A 24,447-nucleotide genomic window follows, 5' to 3' on the forward strand; every position below is an offset into this window, starting at 1 on the left:
ACTAGGGCTTCTCTAGCACTTGCTGCCATCTCTCCCCTCCTGCTAGGCTGGGCAGGACCTCAGACATCTCCTATGGTGGGACCGGCAGCCTCACGCCCCTTCCCACCTCGTTTCCTGCCTGGCCCCAGCCCAGCGGGAGGACTCAGCTCTCCTCCGATTCCTGGTTCCTCCGTGATGGCTCTGCCCTGGGCCTTGGTGTGACACACTCTTCACACCCCACAGCTGCCAGATCCGGAGCCCCTCACCCAGGGGGGCTTCTCTGCCTGCCCTGACCATGTGTGCACTTCCTCCCCAAACTGGGCTGTGCCTGGCCCCAGGGGTGAGGGAGGAGCAGCTCAGCTGTTTGGGGACCCACTGAGGCAGCAGGCCTGGATGTCCGTCCTGCAAGAGCGAGCTGTGGAATCCGATGGTTATGGGAGCTCGGGGTCCAGTAATTGTCGGTTGAACCGGCCAGTGTTCCAGGTGCTTCCTGAGTGGGGGGCCCAGGCTGGGCATGTTGCCTTCCCAGGAGCACAACCAGCCCGGCCTGGCCTCCTCTGCCTGGGGGGGGGGGGGTGTGGTCCGGGGCTCAGGGCCCAGGGCACAGCTGCACACCTGGGAACACAGGTGAGCACGCCCACCGAGTCTCCTTGCGGAGAGCGGGAGATGCTACGAATTAAACAGCCACTCACAGAAACTTGAGTCTGCGCCAAAGGAAAAGCAGATTTCTCATGGCAAGCAGTACCAACAACTTTTCTGGAAGCAACTGCATGTTTACACAACATGGAGGCCTTGTACACTGCGGCGGGTGGGCGAGAGCAGGGTGGTCTAGGGAGTTCTAGCACCTACGCTGTCGCACGTGCGGCACTTTCAGATGGTTGGAAGAAGAGACGCTACTTTTGCCCCAAAGACAGAGATTTCCGCAGTGGGAGCCGGGGAACACAGGGGCCGCCACGGGCGCTCGACAGCCTTTCTCATCCGGCAGCCGCCCTGGAGGGCCCAGCTCCGCCCTGGTGCCAGATTAGCTGCTTCAAGTCCCCACTCGACTGACCCCTCAGCCAGCGAGGCCTTGGCCAGCGATCCCTTTGAGAATGTCTCCTTGTGGCAAAGTGAGGACGGCCACACCACAGGGCCTGTCGCAGCGATGACAGTGCCACCTGGGGGAACGCCCTGCCGCGTGGACGCACCCTCGTGAGCAGTGGATGCGATTTGACCTTGACGAGCTGCGGGCTTCCTTCCTCCCGGCCTCCCTGCCTCCGGAGTGGGCAGGTGCGGGAACCAGGACGCCGCTGTCGGTTCATCTGCCTGCGCTGAACAGGCAGGCGTTAACCAGCACAGCCAGACCTGGCGTTGTGCCTCTGGGGTCCCCACAGCTGTAACTTCTGAAGTGAACGAGCCCTAAGTCACTTGGCAACTTCACCGCTGAATTCCCTTCAACTCTCCTGAACAGAGGGAAACCTGGTGAGGTTGGAGTCCCCCGCATTTGTGTGCGGGCTGTGTTTTCACTTTACCTCTTGGAAACACCTGCCGACAGGTGCAGCTCTGGGACCGCCTTCCCTTTCGACCTGGCTGAGCTGCAGGAAAACTTCCTTCATGTGAAGGCTGTTGATGCCCAGGTGTTTTTATTATCAGTCACAACTGATTCGTCATAGAACGTTCAGAAAACACAGAAACATATGAAAAGGAGATAACCCAACAGTCCTGCTAGGCAAGCCGACCAGTGTCAGTCCTGGTGTGACCCGCCACTCTCCTCTCTCCACGGGAGCCACACACAGTAAGACCACCCCGAAATACAAACTCCTATTCCCCGACTCCTGCCCTAGGCGCGCTGCGCATCTTTCCGTGTCAGTCGGACTTTCACCGGCTGGAGGTGGTGTGCTCTATAACCAGACTGGCTCAACCATCTCTCCACGGGAAGCGGGGGATCTCGGGTGTTTCGGTTTTCAGCTGTCATAAGCAAGGTGGCAAAGAAGTCACAGGTCAATCGTCCCCTTTGCTTTGAATTTCTTTGCAGACCGCTCACTGGATCGAAGCTGGAATTTGCTCCCATAAATGTAGGAAACAAAGTCATCGATTTCCACAGCGAACACACAGTTTAGCTTGGGGATAACTGGAAAAAAGCAGGAGAGAAAGATGAGGAAAAACCCCAGCAGTAAGTTTACTTTCAGGCAGAACATTAGTCGCAAAACATTTGCACTGAAAATAAGCTCAGAGGAAACGGGGAGTCCCACAGGGTGGCGGTTGCTCTGCATCAGGCCAATTTATCCGCCTTCTAAACATAACTCGACACCTACTTTTCAGGGCCAAAGGCAAGGAACCAAGCTCCCAGAACAACTGCAGAAACAGGTTTCCCCACATAACTTTCGGATGGGCTCCTGGCCTCCTGTCAGTGGGGAAACGTTTACGCCACTTGCTGTTTACACCACTTCCCGCGGTTCATGCACGAGCAAAAGAATACACAGGAGGATGGAAGGAAGCCGCAGGGAAAACTGAACTTGAAAATTACAGGATCAAAACCTTCCGAGTGTGGTTTAAAGTCTCAGCTGGAGGGCCAGGCAGCGCGCAGACAGCCCGGCAGACCCAGTGTCTGCTGGAGTGAACTCCAGGTGTGACCCCCAGGGGCGCAGCTCTCCAGACCCCAAGGACAGGTGCCACTTTGGTTTCTTTCCCATTTTCTGTTCAGCCTGAGCCCTTTGGGAGGTGGAGGGCCCAGTCCACCCGGGTTTCCCGAGGCACCACCAAGCAGCTCTTCCCCGCTGGCTGCTGCTGGCCGGGGAGAGCCGTGGGGGCAGGGAGTGGTCCCCGCAGGCTTGGAGCGTAGGGTCAGTAAGTGTCTGTGATCTGTGCTGACTCGAGAGGCCAAACTGAACTGTGGGAGCCTCAGAGAATGGGCAGTCACAGTGGCTGGGGGGGTCACAGCCCACAACACCCACAGAGACATTGCTACAGACCTTTCAGGCAGTCTTCTCTGGTGATGATTTTGAAAACATGCTTTGTTTCCTGGAGAAGGATTCCTGTAACACCCACGTACGAGGGGCATTTAGATTTTGTGACTGCAAAGGAAAAAAGACTGTTCGAGGCTCAGTTCTCCACGGTGTTGGGGGAGCCACAGATAGGCAGGCCTCAGGGCAGGGGACACCGGTCACGCCCTCTGAGCCAGCAGAGGAGGAAAGAGAGCACCCAGGGGGTGGAGGCTCAACAGTGGGGCGCTGGCCACACTGGGCAAGAACCCAGGCTTCCCAATCCCTTGCCTTGGGGCTCTGTGGTCTCTGGGCTGCTCTTACTAGGTGTTCTTTGTGGCACCTGTGGCCATGGGGGTCTCGGGCAGGATTCTGGAGCCAAGAGATCACCCATACGCCCAGCACCATCCAGGTGCAGCCTGCTTGCCCTGACAGAGCCAGGTCTCCCGTGCAGGATCTGAATGAACACCCATCACTGTGCACGAGCCAGGATCCCCTGAACCCTGGCTGGGATGGAAGCCCTGCTGCAGAGTTGCCCGCGGTGACGTGAGGGGGGGCCACCAGCACAAGCAGCAGGCCCCGCACCTGCCCCGACCCCTGGCCGGCACTGTCCTACGTAGGTGCCGGGGGCACAGCACTGAGTGAGACAGTCCTGGCTCCCACGCTCATGGACGTGATGGTCTAACAGGGGAGGGGTCGTGTGTGGCAAACCACAGACAATTGTATCTCCTGGTTGTGACAGTGCTATGAAGAAAATAAGGACAGGGTAAAAGACGTGCAGAGGCATCACCTTTAGTGAAAGTGGACCCTTGGGGAAAGTGACATCTGAGAGGGGTCGGTCTGTGAACACACAGGAGAGCTCTCCAGGCAGAGGGAAGGAGCAAGGGCAAAGGCCCTGAGGCAGGGCCAAGCCTGGTATGGGAGGGGCAGAAAGCAAGGCCAGCACGGTTAGACCCGCTGCCCAGGGAAGTGGGAGAGGCCTTTTGACCACCGTAAGGAGGCACAATTTTACTCTAATATGATGGGAAGCTACTGGAAGGTTGAAAACAAGGAAGGTCTGATCTGATTTCTGTTATAAAACCTTCACTCTGGTCACCTGGTTGTGGGGAGGAACAGCGTGTCAGCAAGGAGAGGGTTAGGAGGCTTCGAGAGATGGGAGATGACAGTGGTTTAGGTTTGGCTAGGAGAACGTGCTGATGGATCAGAGGTGAGAGTTCGGAAAGAAAAAACACGGATACTTTGTAGGTTTCTGGCGTGAACCACCAGGTAAACAGTGGTGCCGTTAAATGAGACAGAGAAATCCAGGGGTGGGGTTGCTTTGGGAAGAGATCAAGAGCTCTGTTCTGGACGTGCCCAGTCTGAGATGCCTGTTGGACGTCCAGGGGCTTGTGTCAAGTGGACGCCCGGAGGAACAGGCCTGGAGTCTAGGGAAGGCCCACGCTGGAGGCGTTAGCCTAGGAGCCGTCGGTTCACAGCCAACGGATGAAACCACGGGGTGGGTGAAAGGGACTCTGTGTTCAGGATCAGTGAGTGCCAGCAGCCACCATGCCTGTGGGATACCAGCAGGGTCCCTGTGATGATAAGGGACACAGGAACCATCTGGAGTATGTCCAGCCAGAGGCCAGAACTGGCTAAGACAGCCAGAAGTCACCACCAATTCTGGGTGCTGGTGACCTGGGGACACGGCAAGGACCGCGTTCGATGCCATAACACAAGTGCTGTGCTGCCCTCAGGCGACAGTCTGAGCATCTGGATGACCACGTGCTCTCAGGCAAATTACCTGAAATTATCGCACCGTGAAGATCTGCCTTTAACAGCTTGGCTTGAATCATCTGCGGCTGCCTACGAGGTAAACAGAGCCCTTAATTGACACCACGACAGTAACGGGTCCCTCTGCAGCCAGGAGACCCGAGAGCGGGTCCCAAAGCTGCGTTTACAACGACCCAGCACCAGGGACCTGCCACGAAGGGCACAACTTCAGAAGCGCAACTCACGTGTCTGGCTTGAGACCGCTGCACAGGTCCCTGATGTACTGTTTCCAGAGTTCATGGAGAGGCAGAAAAAGACTGTACCTGCAGTAAGGTCAGAAACAGGTGAAAAGTCAGGATCACAACGTCCAAACAGCACGGAGCTTGGCTTCGTGCCAAGAACTGTGACCTGGGACCAGTAGAGACTGCGTGCAAACCCCGTTCCACTGCCGATAATCTGGCCAAAATCAACAACCTTCACCTCTGAACCTTAGTTTCCTCACTGGCAGAACCTTCCGGAGGCTAAGTTTCTGCTAACGCAAGGAGGAAGGAGTGGCCTTTGTCCCTCCCTCCTCCCTGCCGGCCAGATGCAGCCGTGCTAGCTGTAGCGCCAGCAGGCAGCTCAGCCCAGGAGGAGCAGCTGACGGGGCATGTGAGCTGCCCGGGTCTGAAGCTGTGGGGCTGCTGGCCACGCCCGCCCACGTGGTACGTTCATCTGGACTTCTCCTGAGAGAGAAATGAACTTCAGTCTTGTTTAAGCCACTGTCACTTGGGGTTTCCTATGACATGAACATGAACTTGGTGAGCCTTGATAAAACAGGAGCTGCTGGTTGCCAGGCAGGTCCCATGTCAAGTACGAGGTCCGTGGGGAGGGTGAGTGAGCAAGTGGGGCGGAGAAGGGGTGGGAACAGGAGAGAGCACCCACAGGCTCCCTCTGGGGACATTATCACTTGTCTCGGTGCCTTGCAGGGAGTTCGTTTACATGGAGCCATAGGTCAGAGAAACGAGAACCTCAAGTTCAAACCCAAGGTGAGCTCTGCCTATGAGGACGCCGGCTGCTTTCGTGAGGGGGGCATGGACAAAGCGACATACTCCGATTGTCTTCTGGAACGTGGGAGGCTATTTGGCCATAGATCTCTAAGCAAAAGCCTACAGACAACACCGAGACATGCAAACTCAGAACCGTCACCAAGGAAAGACGGAGTGCCAGCCGGAGGGAGGCGTCCTCCCACCAGACGGTGCTGCATTCCTTTCAGGAACTTCCGAAACGTGTAGGCAGCGTCTGCGTTTGGCAATAGAGCCCAAGTGGGTGATTCTGTCTGGTGCTATTAAAAGGCTACAAAGAGAAATGTATTAAAAAACATCAGTTCCTCTTTTCTGTCTAACAAAGCGAAAGACAAACAGCCTGTTGCCACAGGCAACAGATCCACTCCCGGCCCCAGTCTGACCAGCTAAGGGCTGGGACCCGAGTCCGGGTCTGTCGTCTGGGAGGCTGAACGCGGGCGCGGCGCAAATCGGTAAAGGAAGGCTGCCCCCGTGTGGCGGAAGACGGAGCGGCTGCCCGGCCTACGTGGAGTCGGGCTGTTGGGGAGGCTGAGCCCCAGCGGGTGGGAAGGCTTGGCTTACCTCTGCTGCTCTGGTTTTATATCAAACAGCCGCAGCTCCCTCCTCTGCCGGGCAGAGAGGCCTTTAGATTTCTTCCTCTTCTCCTTCCGCCTCTGGCGAGTGAAGTACTCCAGAACGACGGCCTTGCGTTGCAGCTGGTCCTCGCGGGCCTGCGGGCTCATGCGGGGCGTGCTCCGCTTCAGGAAGGCCTTCAGGAAGGCCTCGGACCGCTGGGCTCCCGAGTGCTGCGTGGGACAAGGCGCAGAGCACTCACCGTGCTGCTCTGGGCAGCCCGGGGTCCCGGCATTGCCACCTGCCTCTCCCGGAGCCACGGCCACAGCAGAGGGCACCTATCTACCCGCTGAGGCTCACACAAACTCTCTTCGCCAGGTGCTGCACACCTACAGCTGTCCAGATGTGAAAGTCAGTCACATGCCAACGTGTGACCAACAGCCACATCAAGCACTGACTCCCTGTCCTGCTTTCCTGAGGTTATTCTGATGAGGATCAAAAACGTTCATATCTGGAAGAAGACTCCTCTCCTCCTCAGCCTTCAGAAAGAGAAGCCGGAGAAATGTGTGACACAGACACTTAACCAGTTACAACCAGGTGAAGGCAGGCTCAGGGCAGAACCAAGCTACGGCCACGAGGGAAACGACCCTAACACCAGGGAAAAACCGCAAAACTAGGAGCTTCCAGGTGGGCCCAGCCGCAGGGGTGGGAGTTTTGACACCGACAGTCCTCTCTATTTGCAGTTTTCAGCCTGTGGACACGGCATGGCGACTCTCCTAGAGGTCTGCTCCCGTGTCACTTGGGGAAAGGAACTGCCAAGAGCATCTCTGGTCCTGCACCCTCTCTCCAACATAAAGCAGCAGCGTCAAGTAACCGTGAATGAGCACAGGCTCTTGCACATAACTGTCATAACTGTGTGTAATTCTTGACAACACTGCAGGCATCGCGGCCAGTCCCGCTGGAGTTCCAACAACCCACTCCTCACTGGCAGTGCTGCCTCTGCCCTCTTGTCTCCTGCAGCCTGGGATGCACCCTGAGCTAAGGTCCTGCCTCCTGGCTGGGCCATTTCTGGGGCCCCTGTTGCAGTAACTGGGGTGTAAACACTAAGACTGAAGTTAACTGACAGACTGGTACTAATCTGTCAAGAGAATCAAGCCCTCCTTCCATGGGAGGGAAACAGAAATGAAAATATGATACACATAATCTTTGAGGTAGACACAGTAAGGATGGCAGGAACTATGTCTGCTTCAGCTTCGTACCTTTAGATGCTAACTAAAAATTAATTCATCATCATTATTACTATAGTAGGACAGTGATTTGATTCTTTTAAATATCTAAGTGGCCCCTCTCTTTCACGGAGAAGTAAAATAAAGGTAAACTGGTCTTTCAAAATCTTGGTTTCAAAGTAATGCTCTTGTTATGAGCCACAAATGGAGCTTTTGCCAAACTGACAAAACGTGTTAAAGCACCCAGATATAATCTGTAAATACCACTTATGAAATGTGATTTGCACGCCTTCTTCAGAAATGAAGAGGACATAGTGACAAGGTCAAATGATGGTGCTCACCAGGTGGGTGTGGCTTGACGTCCCCTACACAGTGGGAGATGATATGAAGAAGTTTTAGTTTATGAAACTTGACTTTGACACAACAGGAAAGGAGGCTGACACATAGGAACAAGGCAGAATAACAGACCCTGATTGAGCCTACGATGTCTACTGGGAAAATGAGGAGTTGTGGATAAGGACGTCTAAACCAGAACTCGAGGCTTAGAAGCCACCGAGCCATCTTTGCCATCACCTCTGTCACTCCCATGCCTCCTACTAAGAACTGTACCTGAACACCGAACTCTTTTGCCTCTTTCTGAGAAAAGGCATGGTAGATCACACCTGGGGGATCTAAAAAGAAAAAAAAAAGAGAAATAATCAATTCTTATTGGGTACGGCTATAAGACCTAAGACTTTTCTAACTACAAAAATAACTATGCTTATTCAGAGATAGAAAAAGATGGGGCTGGTACAAAGAGCAAAGCTTCAAAGCTTTCCTGGTTGCCTCTTATCCTGCCCTCTGGCCACATCTACCCTAGAAGTTCTAAGGGTACGGTTAAAAAGAGCGCTTCTCAAAATTTAATGTGCGTAAAAATCTCTGGGATCTTATTAAAATGTAGTTTCTTGGTCCTCACCCCCAGATCCTGCATTTCTAACAAGTTCCCAGGTGCTGTGGCAGGTTAGTGGATCACATTTTGAGCTGCAGTGGTTTAAAATACCATAGGTTAGAAGTTTGAGCAGGTGTTCACTAAGTCTAACGAAGTAATTCATTTGACAGTTATGTGATATAGCTGTCCAGGATGCAGGTGGTTGGATATCAAATTTTGTTGTTTATAAAATGTTTAAAAAAGGTTCTTCACATTTTAATCTATGAAATTGGAATGTATCGTATAATTGATGGTGTCATGAACTGATAAAATACAATAGGTCTTCAAACTCAAAATATATATTGAGGCCGGGCGCGGTGGCTCATGCCTGTAATCCTAGCACTCTGGGAGGCCGAGGCGGGTGGATTGCTGGAGGTCAGGAGTTCGAGACCAGCCTGAGCAACTGCAAGACCCCGTCTCTACTAAAAAAAAAAAAAAAAAAGACAGAAATTATCTGGCCAACTAAAATATATCTAGAAAAAATTAGCTGGGCATGGTGGCGCATGCCTGTAGTCCCAGCTACTCGGGAGGCTGAGGCAGTAGGATCGCTTAAGCCCAGGAGTTTGAGGTTGCTGTGAGCTAGGCTGATGCCACGGCACTCACTCTAGCCAGGGCAACAAAGCGACACTCTGTCTCAAAAAAAAAAAAAAAAAAAAAAAAAATATATATATATATATATATATTGATCGATGTGGTATCAACCTCTAAAAAAATTCCACATGCCTGTTTCTTCCTTAATTTGTCTGAATAAGAAAACTGTGGCACTGGGGACAGAATACAGGTGTGAATGGAGTAAGAATGGGACAAAGGCCTGGTGTAAGGGCCAAATGACTGGAAAATTTGATTCACAATGTACTGTAAATTTCATCGCAGCTCTCTTGTGTTTGCCTGAGTCTGTCTGATCAGCAAACCAAGCTGGTTTCAAGTTTTACTTAGAGTCTAGTTCTCCCTCAAATGGAAGAGAGGGATTATAACTTATTTGTAGACAGCAAGTTGAAGGGGCTGAAACCCCAGAAATGACTTTGCTTCACCTGTTACAGGTGCTCAGCATCAAGTCTTTCTGCAACAATACACATCTAAGTTATTGAACACTCATTACTTGCCACACACCCGATTACAAGCTACACATACTTTATCTAATTACTTATGCACATGAGAGAAATTGAGGCGCAGATATGCTGAGACCCTAATCTTGATCATACAGGTAGGGAATGGCAGAGGTGGAAATCAAAATCCTGATCAAAGGTCCAGCCTTAACAGTGTCTACACTGCTGCCCTCATGCTGGCTCCCCTGCTTGGCCCCTCTCTTCCCCGCGCCAAGTCCCAAAGCTCTGGGTTAGTGGTATCGTTCTCCAGCCGCTCTCAGCGTTGTACATCAGACAGGGCTGGAAGACCAGGTAGAAAAGAGGGGCAGGGCCTTGACTGCGGTCACCCGGAGGGGTGGTGGCCAAGTCGGGCCAAGGCCGCGGGCCCTGCTCTAGTACCGCATACAACTGAGCAGCCCCCGGAGGACCTGCCGCTTCCAGCCGTGACGTCAACACCTAGCTCAGCGACTGACGCGCACTCCGGCCCTCAGTGTCTCTCGTGTCAGGTGTGGCAATCCCCGCAGCGACAGGTAGCCCGCACCCATCCCCTCACCCGCACCAAGTCCCCGACCCGTAACATCCCCCGTCTGCAATTTCAAGGCCCCGCTTACTCTTCATTTTCGGACCGCTTCCGGCGCGTTCTGATGACGTATCCCTAACCTGTCGCTCGTTCCCTTTCTCTCTTCACGAAGTCCAATAGCGCAGCGGGGGCCGGAAGCGCTGGAACTCGGAGACGGCGCCGCTTGTGACGTCACGGCCGCGCGCCGACCTCGGGCGGCGCATGCGTCTGGGGGCGGCCTTGGGGGTGGGGGCGGCTGTGGATTCCGTGCTACTGTTGTTTTTTGGGGTATTTTCAGCTTGTGTCTTTTGTACGCTGAGCAGTAGCCTTGGTGACTCCGCCGGGACCCCGAACGGGGATATTTCCCCGGGGAGGGGCCCGAACAGCCGGCGGGACCTCCGGGGTGCGGCCCTCGCGGCAGACTGAGCGGCCGCCTGAAATGCTCACTTCAGCGTCTCCGCGACGGGTGGATTTTCCCTGCTGTTCCCTCTCCGGCGGCGTTTTCCTCGCTCGCTCTCGTTTCCCTTTCCTTCCCCTTCGGACTGGCTTGGGGGTCTCCGGAATACGGGGCTCGAGTCCCCTCTGTGCTGGGCGTTGAGAGCCCCCCGACGGGCCGGGTCGGATCTGAGCAGTCCCGAGAAACCCGCTCCGGCCTAACGCATCCGGGGCGCAGCTGCTGCCGCGACCTGCCGCTGGCCCGGGTGTGGCCGGTTCCTCCTTTCTTTCTCTTTTCTCCTAACCGCCGCCCCGTCCCCGACTCCCCAGTTCCATTCCACTGCTCGGATTGTCCCTGGGAGCCACCTGCAGCCCTACTCCCCTCAGCCAAAGCTCCCTTGCTCCCTCCGGCCGGAAGCAGTTCGTCTCGACCAGGGAGGGCCCTGTCTCATCCGAGCAGACCTAGGGTGCCAGGCTCCGCGACAGGACCAGTGAGAGTGGTGGGGGCGTCGGCTCTGCACCGAGCCAGGGGTTGGAGGCTCGCAAGTCTTCTCCTCCCTCTTTCTCTTTCCACTCTTTCTCACACTTTCCTCTTGGGAGTCACCTTCCCTTTCAGTCTGGCTCCTTGTCTGAGATCCGCCAAGAATTTCCTACTCTCCTGTCTTCCTAGAACAAAGGGAAAGATTTTCCTCTTTACTTCCATTTTTATCTCACTCCGTTGTCCAACCAGACTCGAGCGTCCTTCGTTTTGTCTAGTCTGGGGAATTCCTCCCAGACAGAACACCAGGTCTGTTTTCCTTTTCTTGAAGCTCTCCCCACACTCTTTACTTCATTACACTTGAACTCCAGAATACTGGTGTTCCTGTATCTCACCCCCTCTTCATTTCGCCCAGCTATCCAAGAGCTCCTACTCCAGGAGCTTTTCCATAGCCCTGTTTCCGCCCCCACCCCTTCTCCTAATTGTGGTCCTTCTGGCCTGGGCTAAGGTGGAACTATTGCGGTTGTCTGACAGCTCGATCCTTCAGCTTTTGCTTCCTCCTTCTGACTAGTTATCCTGGGCTCTAAGCAGGGCAAAAGCAATTCTAAGCAGTGGGACCTTTCTTTCTTGAGGGCAGAAGGTTTATTTTGATATCTGCCACCCACCTAGGCCCGTGCAACTCAGGTGCAGTCTCGTACCTACAAACATTCAGCCTGTTCCTACCTTGCAGTCACACATAGGGAGCCCACCCCCTACCAGCCTGTGCACCACGGCCTCTGTTGTTTCTGTTTTCCAATTAGACCCCCAGGGACCAAGATTGCTTCACCCGAAGGAATCCTGGGCTGACTGCTGGGCCCAAAGAGTCTTGAATTACATAGAGGTTCCTTTCCAGAAGCTTTGCCCTACCGTGGGACTCCCAACCAAGGGCCATAGAAGAGGCAGAATTAGACATGGGCAACACTCCCAGCATTCTCTCTAACTGGGGGCAATTTAAGCTGGATAACCTAAAGAAAAAGCTGCTTTTATTTTGTAATACTTCTTGGCCTCAGTATGCACTGGGAGACCAAGAGCAACAGCCATTAAGTGGGTCTCAAGTATAATACCGTTTTATAACTAGACTCGTTTTGTAAACAGTCACAGAAATGGGGCGAGGTCCTCTGTGCGAGCTTTCGTGAAATTGTATCAAGATCCTGAATTATGGGACTCGTGTTGCGTGTATGTGGTATTTACCGTTCCCAGATCATCTCCCGGGGTTGAAGAGCCAGATCTGCTCACTCATGCACTTTGCCAGCTGCCACCCAATCTTCCTGGCCCCGAGTCTGACCTGCAAAGCCTGTTAAGCCTCCTTCAGCCACCAAGCCAACCGTACCTGGATCAGGTCCCCAGAGAACTGGAGCCTTTCAGGCCGGAGACCCCAAGGCCGGAGCCCCTACTGCTATTCCCAGTGGGGTTTCAAACTGGCACCTGCCTTTACCTCACCTCTGGCCCCAGGTCCTTATCACCTAAGGGAGACAGCAAGTGGACAGCAAATAATGTGGGTTCATGTCCCCTTCTTCATGGCAGATCTGAAAACTTTGGCCAGTTCTCAGAGGACTCTGGTAAGTTTAGGAAAGAATTTGTAAAGCAGAGTCTGAGCTTTACCTTAACCTGGCAAGATGTGATGGTGATTTTAGCCAATTGTTGCACCCCAGATGAAAAGGCTCCTTTGTACAGGCCGATACCCCACATTCTGTTTATCAGGGGAGGCAATCCCAGAGCAGGACCCCTCATGGGACCTTGGACATGAGATAGGCAAACATAAGATGGGTCACTTTATTACCTGCACAGTTGAAGGAGGAAATGCATGAGGAAGCATGTGAATTACGACAAGGTCAGGAAAGTCACCCAGATCAGGGGGGGAAAAACAGCAATCTTCTTCCACCATGTTACTGAAACCAGAAATTATACTAATGTTGACTCAGAATTGTCGGAAGGAGAAGGCTTCCTGTGCATTTTATCACTCCAGTCTGCTCTGGACATGAGAGGAAAGCTACAAAAGTTAGAGGCAGGACCCGAAACCTCACTGTCAACACTGGTAGAGGAGGCTTTTAAGGTTTTCAATAACAGGGACAGGAGGAGAAACCTAACCAGCTGGTAGTTAAGAAAATGCAGCTCTTGGCTGCTTTGATTAACCCGCCACCTCGTGGTAACCCAAAGAGGCAGGTAACCCATCTCTGCCGGGACAAGAGATGTCTAGCCAGTGTGGGACCCAACCAGTGCACTTATTTCGGGAAGGAAGGGCACCGGAAAAGGGAGTGTCCCGATCGCCCCAGAGTGGTTAGGTCAGTTGATTTCCCAGCCGGAAATCTCCTCTTGGCCAATCTCTGAAGGGAGAGCTGGTGCCACTGATCAGCAGGACCTGGGAGCCTCCCCGGCTCTGACTTACATCATTGTCACCCCAGCAGAGCCTCAGCTTGCCCTCGACATGGCAGGTAGGAAAATTGCATTTATTTTTGTCACTGGAGCTGCCTACTCTGTCCTGCCTCAGCCCCTAAACCCCCTCTCCAGCCGTGACTGCCTGGTGTCAGGAATAGGTGGACGGCTGGAGGTGAGACAGCTCACTTTTCGTCTTGTCTGTGAGGCCGGTTCCAAAGTTACAACTCACTCTTTCTTACTTGTTCCCTAATGCCCCTCTCTGTGACTAGGTAGAGACCTGCTACGCAAACCGGGGGACACCATCTCGTTAGAAAAAGACAGTCTCAAGGTGTCAGTAGACAGGGGACAAGGAATCCATTTATTAGCCCTCCTATGGCCAGGGAATAGTAAGTCTTCCCCTATCCCTGATGGAGTTAAAAACCGGGTTAATGTGGTGGTGTGGGACATTACGGTTCTGGGGTGAGCCATTGGAGTTTGCCCTATTGAGATAAAACTAAAACCAGGAGTAAAACATCCCTGGAAACAGCTGTGTGTGTACATGCGTACGAGCCCATTCTGGTCCAAAACATGGGGACACGAGAGGGAGAAGAGGCTGGTATAAGAACACCCCAAACTGGAACTGGGACAGGGCTGGAGAGCAGACAGATCTGGTTTTGTGGTGCCTGGGTCCCAAAGCCCTGCTGGAGGAGAGGATGTACTGCCCTCGAAGGAGTCTGAGGTCTGGGGGGACCTGAAACTATTTAAACCCGATTCAGGGCAGACCCCTCAGCATAGCTGCCCGGCAGGGAATGGTGTGCCCTCCCTGGGAGATGCAGGTACCTTTTAGTCTCCTCCAGTTCCTTATGTCTTTCAATATGTAATACCCAGCTGAAAAGGTGAAAAACGCTGTATATGATACCAACTGAAGTAGGAAATGTGACCCATGGTCGTGAGAAAAGAACAGTTACTAAAGCAGAACCAAAGGTGACCTGGATGTTTGAACCTCAAGACAAGGCCTTTAAGATACTGTTATAAACACATCAGGTAACTTAGAGGAAAAGATGAGCCAAATGTGTGAACAGATGAGGAATTTTAGAAGAGACATGGAAATTCTAGAGCTATAAAAAACACTGTGTTCCCCGTGATGGTAAATGCCTGCCTGTTCTAACTTAATACTTTCGTAACTACTGAGAATACTTCTCCAGACCACACATGCTCTTCCTTCCTAATTGTCTGGTAAATTAATATTTATCTCTGAGGCCTCCCTGGGACCCCATGTCTAGCTTGTTAAATGAAGGGAGCCCTGGGGTCTCTCACCAGCTCCCCTGCAGCCCACGTACCACCGGGGTTAGTGGGGAGGGACCCTGGGAAAGGCTCTCGGGGTGGGCTGGGCCCCGAAGGCGGCGTCCCACTGCCAGGAGCCCGCTGAGGGCTCAGACTTCAGCTCTTCCGCAGTCTGGAGAGCTGGGCCGTGGACGTTGCCACCCTGGAGCACGGCCCACTTCCGGCCTGGACTCCGCATCATTTCCGTCTTCTCGGTGCCACCCTCAGACCTCACTAATGAGGACCGGCCCTCGTTTCCTACGTGGCGCCAGTCTGCAGAGCCGTCAGGGCCTGGGCGATGGTGCGGGACCCTCTTGGTGAGCCTGGAGCGGCTCCGGTCTTGCTCTCAGGTGGGAGGACACGGCTGTAGCACACGCTCGGAAGCCCATCCGTCTTTCCTTTTGGAGCCCAAATGGCTGTAAGGGACGTCCCTGTACCTTTCCCAGCAGGAGCCAAGACAAGGGCTGTGGCCCTCCTGACCCAGGGTTGGGCGATGGATCGTGAGGGCAGAGACGGCTGGAGGGGCCCATGAAGTGCACACTTCAGCTTTTGGACAAGGGTGGAGCCTGCTATGAAACCCATTTTCCTATTAATTAATATTTTCCTGTTAATGAGGTTCCTTGGTGCCTGAAGAAGAAGTTGCTTTAATATTAGTTTGGCCATTTGGACCGGGACAGGTCCGGGAGGTCTTAGGACGTTAGACATCAAGGCTCTGGGGGACAGGCTAGCGCAGGGAACCCGCGGCTGGCGGCGCTCCCGAGCCGGAGCCACCTCCCTCCACGCCTGTCAAAACCCGCTTTATCGGCCACTTCAGAGAATCACAGCCCTTGTGACCAGAGACCTCGGACATCTGGGAGCTGCAGTTACTTCTCTACAAACAATGCAACTGAATTTTGATCAACACCTCAGAGCAGACAGCAGAGTCCAGTGACTTAAACAAGAGAGGTTAAGAGGAGAGAAATTGCAAGCCCCTGGGGAAGAGGCGTGACTGCTGGCGACATTCAGAAATTGGGGGGCGTCCCTAGGTGGAAGGAGGGCGGCCAGGAGCACCCCCCAATGGCAGGGTTCGCGGGGCTGCTGGGAGGAAGGCCAGGGGTCAATGGGGACTGATTTCCACTCTGGTCTGGTGGGTCTTTTGTTTCGTTTTGTTTTTGGAGGTGACCTTTTTTCCTTTTCCTATGAAATGATTTTCTGCCCAGTGACCTCGTTATTACAATGGAAAGAGACACTCGTACTGCAGAGTAAATAATGTGACACTGGGCAGTGATGTCTTGGCACGAGCTCATGAATTCCATGTGACAAGCGTCCTTTTCTATGTAGAGGTAGAAACTGAGACAAAGGGAGCTGAAGTTACTTAGCAAAATTGCTACCAATTAAGCTTTGTTTATTTTTGGACATTGGTGACATCTGGGTTGAGAGCCACTTGATTGCAATACCCCCTCCTCCTTGTCAAGGGAAACAAGCGCTAGTGGAGCAGAGGCCAAGGGTGGAGGGAGTGGCGGGAATGGTGAAGCCCTCCCACGCTGTCACCGTGCCGCCTGTCACCGTCAGGCACACTCACGGTTGGAGGAAGAACGCATGAATGGCCGAACGCACATCTCAAAGCATCTGAAAGGCTCCGAGAGGGGCGGGCCTCACGCCCAGGGTAGAGAAGGTGGCTTTGTAAGCATGACTCCAGGGGCACCATAAATGCCAGTCCCCACGCCAAAGGTGTGGCAGGGACTGAGCTCCCGCCCCAGGGAACCACAGCTTTGCCTTCTCCAGGGTTTTAATTTGAAATGCAAATACCTCCATCGAGGGTGATAAAGAAGCCCCGCGGTGTGACAGGTGCCGAGACTGATGGAAGCCGGAGGGGAGTCAGGAGGAGGAGCTCTGGGAGGAGATAAAAAGCAGGGAGACAGGACTGACACGTGGGTGACTTCACCCTTCGCCTGCGAGCGGGAAACCTGGAGTTAGAATTCCTGGAGTTAGAATTCCATCGCCCTGGGCAGAGTCCCAGAGAGCTTAACTTATCTCAGTTGTAATGGGGTGAAGTAAATTCTTTCCTTTTCTTATTATTCTCTGGTCTGCCTCCCACCGAGGATCCCAACAAACCTTGGCACAGAGATGCCCGGTACCAGAGGGGCGGGTGTGGGAGCTCTGGTGCTGGCCACTTCCGGAAGGTGGGCCACTTTGCCTTCCCCGGCTGTGGCAGGCACCAGGTTCCGCCTCCGCCAGGCTGGTTGCTTTGGGAGGTGCAGGTCTTCCTCTCCCTCCCCCTCCTGGAGACAGACATGCTCCCCTGGAAGCCTAGAGCAGGAGTTTTTCTCTGTGCCTGGAGGGTCATCTGTTACTCTGGCAGGATCCCAGCAGAGTCAGCCCTGGGGTGCACGAGAACCACAACTCACTCTGATGCCAGGGTCCTTTTTTCCATCTTTATTAGGTAATCGATCAGCAACATAGATCAGAAAAAATTGTGCCCCGTTGACCGTATTCTTGGATGAAGACCAATGATGTTAATTTTCAGTACATCAACCTCCCGCCAGGCACTAATTGGAGGGTTAAGGCTGGGGGATGTGCCACTGGGGGGACCCGGGCAACCACACCCTCCAAGGGGGCCCAGGAGATGTGATTTTGCCAACGTACCCAACAGGCAGTAAAGTGGGAAATTGCACCTGGCAGAGGGACCCTGAGGGTGGAGATTTAAACGCTGCTCCAATCCTCTTGTACTATCGCTACTCGACGCTCCCCGGGCTGTAATGAGAAGGAAAACGGCACGGCAGAGCTTGGAGCAGCCTCTGCTCCTTGTGCTCCAGAGAGAAGCTGCCTCCTTCTTGCACTGTAGCACACATTTCTCTCCTAAACCCTGCTTTTATCACCATTGTGAGAAAACTGAAGTTGAAAGGTGACAATTGACTGTGTCAAATATATGGAGAGAAATAATCCAACATCAAAGGCTTCTAGGGTTTTAGATGGAGTATTGACCTATTGCATTTTTTAATGCCATTTTTTTTGGTGTGTTTTTGTCGCCTTTAAACTTGGGCCTGAGTAACTGTCACCTGCGTGAGAAATACCTGTGGTCTGAGCAGACGCAGGGTTTCGACAGCCGGCCGGGAAGAGGATCAGAGAACCCGCACTCCCTGGGCTGTGGGGCCCTCAAGTGTCGGAGCCTGTTGGTGCTTGCTGCCCTGGCCTGAGAGGGTGCTCTGGGGAGCAGGGGCTGCCACCCCCGGTGTGGGAAAGGTGAGAAATGTGAGAGACCCGTGACGCGTTGTCTCCACGATGCGTGTCCCCAACCTCATCTCTTGTCACCCAGTTACCCCTTCATGCCTGGTCATGACAAGCTCTTGTCGCTCCTGCCTCACCGGGCTGATTGTTCCTGATGCCTCCACAGTTTGGACCATCCTTCCTTCCTTCCCAGCCACTTCCTCCCCCCCCCCCATAAAACCCTGCTAAAGATTACTGTCTAGCCGGGCCTGGCGCGGTGGCTCACGCCTGTAATCCTAGCACTCTGGGAGGCCGAGGCGGGCGGATCGTTTGAGCTCAGGAGTTCGAGACCAGCCTGAGCAAGAGCGAGACCCCGTCTCTACTAAAAATAGAAAGAAATTATATGGACAGCTAAAAATATATATAGAAAAAATTAGCCGGGCATGGTGGTGCATGCCTGTAGTCCCAGCTACTCGGGAGGCTGAGGCAGAAGGATCGCTTGAGCCCAGGAGTTTGAGGTTGCTGTGAGCTAGGCTGATGCCACAGTGCTCTAGCCCGGGCAACAAAGTGAGACTCTGTCTCAAAAAAAAAAAAAAAAAAATTGAAAAAAATTAAAGGTCACTGTCTCTATTGGGTTAGAAGCCCTGCCCCGGCAAGCTTTCCCGGCCAGACCATGAATTCCCTGGGGGGTCCTGTGCCTGGAGGAGGGGGCAGGTGGCACATCTTCTCTGAATGAAGACCCCTTCCTCAGTTCTCCAGGACCATTTACGGTCAATGACACCCTAACTAGTCCTTGGCAAATTCCGATTTGAGCACAGCTGGTCTTTCCATGAGAATGTCTCTCCTCACTGAATGCAAGCCCCTCAGGGACAGGGGCCAGCGTTGGTCACCTCCACAGAGTGGCAGGCAGGCAGTGGGCGTGCAGTCCGTCCTCAGCGCTGAGCAGACAGTCTGAAGCCCGTGACTCAGCAGGGACAGGGAACGGGCCAAGCAGGCGCGTGTGCTGGTCTGTGCTGCAGAGAGGTCCCTCCTGGGATATTGAAGCTGCCTGCTGGACCCAGGGTCCTGGGATTGATTGCATCGACTTGCGAACTCCTTTGCAAGAGGCTGATTCTCTGCAAGGAGCAGCCCCCCAAATCACATCAAACTAGGCGAGATCTGGGTTGATAAGGTTTCTGTTAATTGAAAAGCTGCATCTCTCATCTTGAGTTGAGGAAGAACATTTCTGGGAAAGGGAGACACTGCTGTGCCCCCAGAGTTTCTCCCACACAGGGAGAAATTCAAGCTAATACGGTGTTTGTGCAGCGTTTACAGTGTGTGGGGGAATTAGGGACACAGACACTTAGAGGGATTAATTGCAACCTGGTCTCTGCCTTCAGGAATCTTCCATCTGTCCGGCGAGATGGGGTCACAGCATGCAGTGAGAGCGAGTCTTGCAAACATGAGACGGATAACAAGGAGATAAGACTCAGTGGTTTCTTGCATCTGGAAATGGAGCTTTGTTATTTATTATTGCATTACAGATTGCCCCCAAACTCAGTGGCTTAAATGACATTTGTTATCTCGGTTTCTGTGGCTGAACCGAGTAGCCCTGGCTCAGGGTCACCCATCTTGAGGTCCAGACGTCAGCCAGGGCTCTGCTCGTCTGAAGGCTTGTCGGGGGGTGGAGGATCTGCTCCCAAGCTGACCCACCCACGTGGATGTGGGCAAGGGACCTCGGTTCTTTGTCACGTTCGAGGGCTGTTCGAGTACCTTCAGCTGGCTTCTCCCAGGGTGAATGATCCGAGAGAGCAAGGGCAAAGCTGCGGTCTCTCATGACTTACCCTCCGAAGACACCATCGCTTCTGCAACATTCTCTGGGTTGCATGGGCTGGTTCTACGCAGCGTGGGGAGGGACAGCAGTCCCAGGAGGCGTCTGGAAGGCTGGTGACTGCAGGGCTGTCTGCTGCCAGCAGAGGGATACGGGGTGGAGAACAGAGCCCCCAGGTCTCCCCATGTTTTTCTCCCTCCTGAACAAACTGGGGGCCCTGCAAGAACTCCCTCTGGAACCTCTGCCTCAGGCCCCAGGCAGCGGGGAGAGCTCCGAGCCCGCCCTGGGGTTGCTGCTGGTGCCTGCTTGGGACACAGAGATGCCTGATTCGAAGGGCTTTCCTGGCAGAGCGCTGGGCAGAAGCAGCAGGTGGCTCCTGAGCCTGCCCCTGCTGCAAGCACCTTCTCTCCACCTCACACCTCTGCCCTTCATCTGAGCTCAGGTTCGTGTCTCTAAAAAACAGAAAAAGGAAGCTTTTGCTTTGCCGACCTAGATTGGTCTCAGCAAAAGCAAAGATGCGTTTTCTCCCAGGGCCCAGGACAGCCAGCCCCCAAATGAAGTTTTTTAATAAAGGAGTTTGTTCCATCTGAGTTCTTGAGCTGGATTGTGGGTTCCTTTGCAGCCAAGCGTGAGGGGCGGCAAGCTGGAAGGCGGAGGGAGCCGGTGGAGGCTGGTTTTCTAAACTCCATCCTGTGCCATCCGAATGTGCAGCGTTTCCAGAATGGCATTTTCATTTTCCGAGCCTGTGGCTCACCGTCTCTCTCCTTCACACACGTGCCCCGTGAAGACGAAATTCCATCACAAACACACGTTTAGGTCTTGTCTCCTTGTGTCCATGTTCTTCGTTCCTGGAGCTGCCCTCCCGGGGCTGGTGCCTCGGAGTGGGCCCTGCAGGTTTCCTGCGGGTGGTGGTTCTGACCTCCAGCATCCTCTCCGGTCAGAGTGGCTCACCCGGTCTTTGGTGGAGGATCCACCCATCCTTCTCAGCCTGTCTGCATTCAGTGAGGCTGGTTCTATCCTGGGCTCCCCCAGTCAGCCCTGGCCCTGGTGGTTGGTTCATGATAAGCTCATTAACCAGGCCGGGCCAGCTGGAACCAGGATGACCCGAATCTGCACCTTCTGTTGAGCAGGGGGACTTACTACCCCCAGCGTGGCCCCCGTGCGTCAGGCAGACCTGAGAGCTAGGACCTGACCTTTCCGTGCGTCAGACCCCACTGCAGCTGAATCCAGCCCCACAAATTCCCTTTGGGCTTAAGCTGGTTTGGACGGCCGGATTCCGCAACCACGAGAGCTCTCGCCGACACACCTCTTTGTAGAAACCATGTGGTTCCACCTCTCCCGTGTGGAACCTAATGGTCCAGGTCCAGGTGCTGCGGAGAATGGATTTCTTTAGTGTCTTGTATGTGTCATGCCACGTGGGTGACCCAAAGTGGTCCCAAACTGTGGCCTTGAGCACCACGCACAGACGCCCACTGCCTCACTGCGTGTGTGGGACTCCCTGCCACCAGCTGTGGGGACAGGTCTCAGACCACAGGCTCGGACCAGTGGAAACAAGGCTGGTGGTCAGGTCGTCTGCAGTCTCGCCCGTGACCTGCCTGTGTTGCTGACCTCTCTTGGCAAAGAGGGAGGGCGGTGGGTGGATCGCAGACTTGCTCTCTCCGCTCCGCAGCACCTCCCGCCCTGGCGGCCGCTCCCCTCTCCTGTGGGCCGGGCCTTCCCCTCCGCGCCTCCTGGGGCCTCGCTGCGTGCAGACTCCTCCCTCTGCATCCCAGGCTCCACCTGCCGATGGCCGTGTCTTCCTCGGGCTGTGCACAGGCTTGAGACTCAGAGACTAAGAATAAGCCCCTCGACCTTCTGCCCCAGTCCTGGCCTCCCCTCCAGCCCCTACTCTGCTCTTGAGTGTGGCCTGTGCTGCTCCCACCTCCCTCACCCCCATCTCAGTCTCCTCCGGCCCCGGGGCCAAGTTCCCGCCCTGGTAAAACCAGTGGAGCGAGCACACGTGACGTGACGGCAGCGCAGGCTGCACGACAGCCTGGGGACGTGGCGCCCCCCAGCTGCAGTGCCCGGGGTCTCGGGGCCCTGGGCATTGTGAGCCCCAGGGTCCATGGCCTCATTCTTTGATGAGCTTTTCCGTTTTCCCCTCTTTCTTCGCCTTCTCTCCTGGGTCTCCTGTGCGCCCACGCGCCCGGCGGGTTTTGTCTGTAAGGTTCTGTCCCCGCTGGGCATCAGCTCTCCGACTGTGCGCATGTTTTAGTCGCCAGCCCCGGCATTTGTCTCCCCCATCTCTGGCACCAGCCCCTCCGTTCCTGACGACGGCCTGCGGGACGTCTGCACTCGGGGGTCCCGCAGACCCCTCAAACCCACGAGTCCGCACTGGACTTCTGCTTCTGGACACCACAGTGTGGTGCCGACTAGGTTTGCCCTCCCGTCACAAACAACTAAAAGAACAGACGAATGTTTCAAGTAACTGTTTTTAGACATTGAACAAAAGGCAGCACAGGACAGTGACCTGTGAGAAAAGGGGCCGCTGGGCTGAGTGCTGGGTTCCCCGAGCTCACTGCAGGGCGAGCTCCTGGACGGGGCGGGCCGCAACAGGGCCCAGGGGTTTCCCGGTCGCGGAGGGCGTGAGGCGGGCGTGCTTGGAGACCTGCCCGCCCCACTCGAGCCTTCAGCTGAGTGTCCCTCCGTGCATGTGTGAGGACACTGCCTGAGGCCACCGGGAGGACACAGGCAGAGCAGTTTCTGGAGCTCACAGGGCTGAGCTGGGCGTGTCCCCACAGCCAGGGCGGAGCAGCCTTGTGACACAGGCGACACTCAGCACCTGCCCACCGCCGAGATGAAGTGAACAGATTTCTTGAAATGGCCAATGCTTACTAAAACAAAGTCGATAACTCAAGTAGCCTGTGTTTATGAAAGACATTAAGTCTAAAGTTAAAAACCTTCCTCCAAAGAAAATTCCAGGCCCAGGTGGCTTCAGAGGGGATTTCTACCAATCATTTAGGGAAGAAATAATGCTAGTTCTACCCAAACTCTTCCAGAAAATTGAAAATGAGAAAGTACTTCCTAATTCATTCTGCAAGGTCAGTATTGCCATTAATCTCAAAACCCGAAAAAGGACATTAGAAGAAAAGAGAACTCATAATTAACATTTCTCATGGACACAGATGCAAAAATTTTTAGCAAAATTTTACCAAATTGGGTCCAACAAAACACCAAGAATCATGACCAAGCAGAGTTTATCCCAGGCAGGCAGGGTCAGGTTAACACTTGAAGATAAATCGGGGTGATTCACCTTTAACAGGAATATCATCTGTTTATCTCAATAGATGTAGAAAAATCACCTGACAAAATGCAACATCCGATCATGATAAAATCCTCAGTAAAGTAGGAACAGAAGGAAATTTTTTCAGCCTGATAAAAGGTTTCTGTGAAAAGCCTTCTTGTAACATCATACTTAATGGTGAAAAGCAAAATGCTTTTCCCGTAAGATCGGTAGGAGAGGTGGATGTCCACTCTTGGTACTTCCCCATTATGCTGGAGTTTCTACGCTATTAGTCATGAGAGCACTAAGGAATGCAAAGAAAGAAACAAGCCTACAGTTAAGAAAAGAAGAAGCAAAACCACATCTATTTGTTGATTGCATCTTCACCTAGGGGAAAAAAATCCCAAGGAATCTACAAAAAAGCTACAGAACTTATAAATGAGTTCAGCAAGGCTGTAAGAAAAAGGTCAATACACACATTGTATTTCCATATACTATCAACCATCAGAAATTTAAAATAATACAATAGCATCAAAAATTTTGAAATATCTAGAGATAAATTTAGCAAAAGATGTACAAGACTTGCAGATTGAAACCCACAAAATATTGCTGAAAGAAATCATTTGCAATGTATTGCAAACCTAAAAAATGGGGAGAAACAGACCCAAAAAGCGGGGAGGAATATGCCATGCTCACGGAGCAGGAGGCTCAGTATGTGAGGAGTTGATCCTCTCCAGCTTGATCTATAGAGTCAACACAATTCCAACCAAAATCCCAAAAGCATTTTTGTAGAAAATTATGTGCTAATTTAAAATTTTACGTGGAAGTGAAAGGCCCTATAATAGCTAAAATGACTTTGAAGAGGAGGAACAAAGTCAGAGGGCTTGCACAGCTGAAAGGGAGCGGGCAGAGTGGCTGATTGTGCTTGGGGTTTCGTGTTCAGGCCTGAGCTCGGTGACTCTCCTTCCATCCGCATCTCAGGGCTGGATCGAGTCACACACAGGCTGTTACGGACTGGGTGTCGTGCCCACCCCTTCCTCTTGGACACTGTCATCAACCCCAGCCGTCCATCCCCGAGCACGTCTGTGCTTTCTGCTCACAGATCATACCTGCCACCTGCCGTGGGCTCTTCTCAGGTGCCAGGGCCTCCTCCCAAGCACCCAGAGAAGCACCTGGGAATTTGTGTTTTCCCACCTCAGAGCCGCCCACAGCCCACGGCTGGTGTCATTGCCTTGGGGCAGGTTAAACCCCGGTTGTAATTTATGCTCGGGAGCTTCCCAGAGGATCAGGCTGGGTCTGGGACGTCCTCCTAAATCATTTATTCCCTTTTTTGCCCTCCCCCCTCCCTGAATCCTGCCCCCGCCCCCCGTACTGGCTTCTCCTGGTGGCATTTTCTCAACGAATCCATGACGCCCAAG

At 53.6% G+C, this 24,447-nt stretch overlaps 1 protein-coding gene and 1 long non-coding RNA gene across 4 annotated transcripts; one reads left to right on the forward strand and one right to left on the reverse strand.

Annotated features, from left to right (window-relative positions):
• Positions 1 to 1,584: 1,584 nt before the first annotated feature.
• Positions 1,585 to 10,256, reverse strand: POP4 (POP4 homolog, ribonuclease P/MRP subunit). 3 transcript variants are annotated; one of them, XM_045531873.1, is made up of 8 exons: positions 10,194 to 10,256; positions 8,140 to 8,201; positions 6,314 to 6,537; positions 5,877 to 6,023; positions 4,934 to 5,011; positions 4,720 to 4,781; positions 2,931 to 3,032; positions 1,585 to 2,089 (listed from the first exon to the last, which is right to left on the reverse strand). In XM_045531873.1, exons 1-8 carry the CDS (start codon positions 10,198 to 10,200, stop codon positions 1,953 to 1,955), a joined length of 819 nt encoding a protein of 272 aa, XP_045387829.1. In that variant the 5' UTR covers positions 10,201 to 10,256; the 3' UTR covers positions 1,585 to 1,952. The 3 variants fall into 3 exon arrangements, with proteins under 3 accessions (XP_045387829.1, XP_045387828.1, XP_045387830.1); XM_045531872.1 differs by lacking the exon at positions 10,194 to 10,256 and adding an exon at positions 8,486 to 8,685; XM_045531874.1 differs by lacking the exons at positions 5,877 to 6,023; positions 10,194 to 10,256 and adding an exon at positions 8,486 to 8,645.
• Positions 10,257 to 12,609: 2,353 nt separating this feature from the next.
• On the forward strand, positions 12,610 to 20,357 carry LOC123624549. The gene is made up of 2 exons (XR_006730161.1): positions 12,610 to 17,993; positions 19,337 to 20,357. It is a non-coding gene; the product is annotated as an uncharacterized LOC123624549 (long non-coding RNA).
• Positions 20,358 to 24,447: the final 4,090 nt, after the last annotated feature.

The sequence above is a fragment of the Lemur catta genome, chromosome 19 (assembly GCF_020740605.2).
Source record: "Lemur catta isolate mLemCat1 chromosome 19, mLemCat1.pri, whole genome shotgun sequence".
Taxonomy (NCBI): domain Eukaryota; kingdom Metazoa; phylum Chordata; class Mammalia; order Primates; family Lemuridae; genus Lemur; species Lemur catta.

Bases quoted from the DNA above. Each gene is read 5' to 3' on its own strand.
- POP4 (XM_045531872.1), bottom strand. From the start codon at position 8,621: ATGAATTACTTCGTTAGACTTAGTGAACACCTGCTCAAACTTCTAACC. The intron at 6,024-6,313 runs GTAAGCCAAGCC...TTCTCTTTGTAG, and splicing joins ATAAAACCAGAGCAGCAGAG to CCTTTTAATAGCACCAGACA. The intron at 4,782-4,933 runs GTGAGTTGCGCT...TTTACCTCGTAG, and splicing joins AGCGGTCTCAAGCCAGACAC to GCAGCCGCAGATGATTCAAG.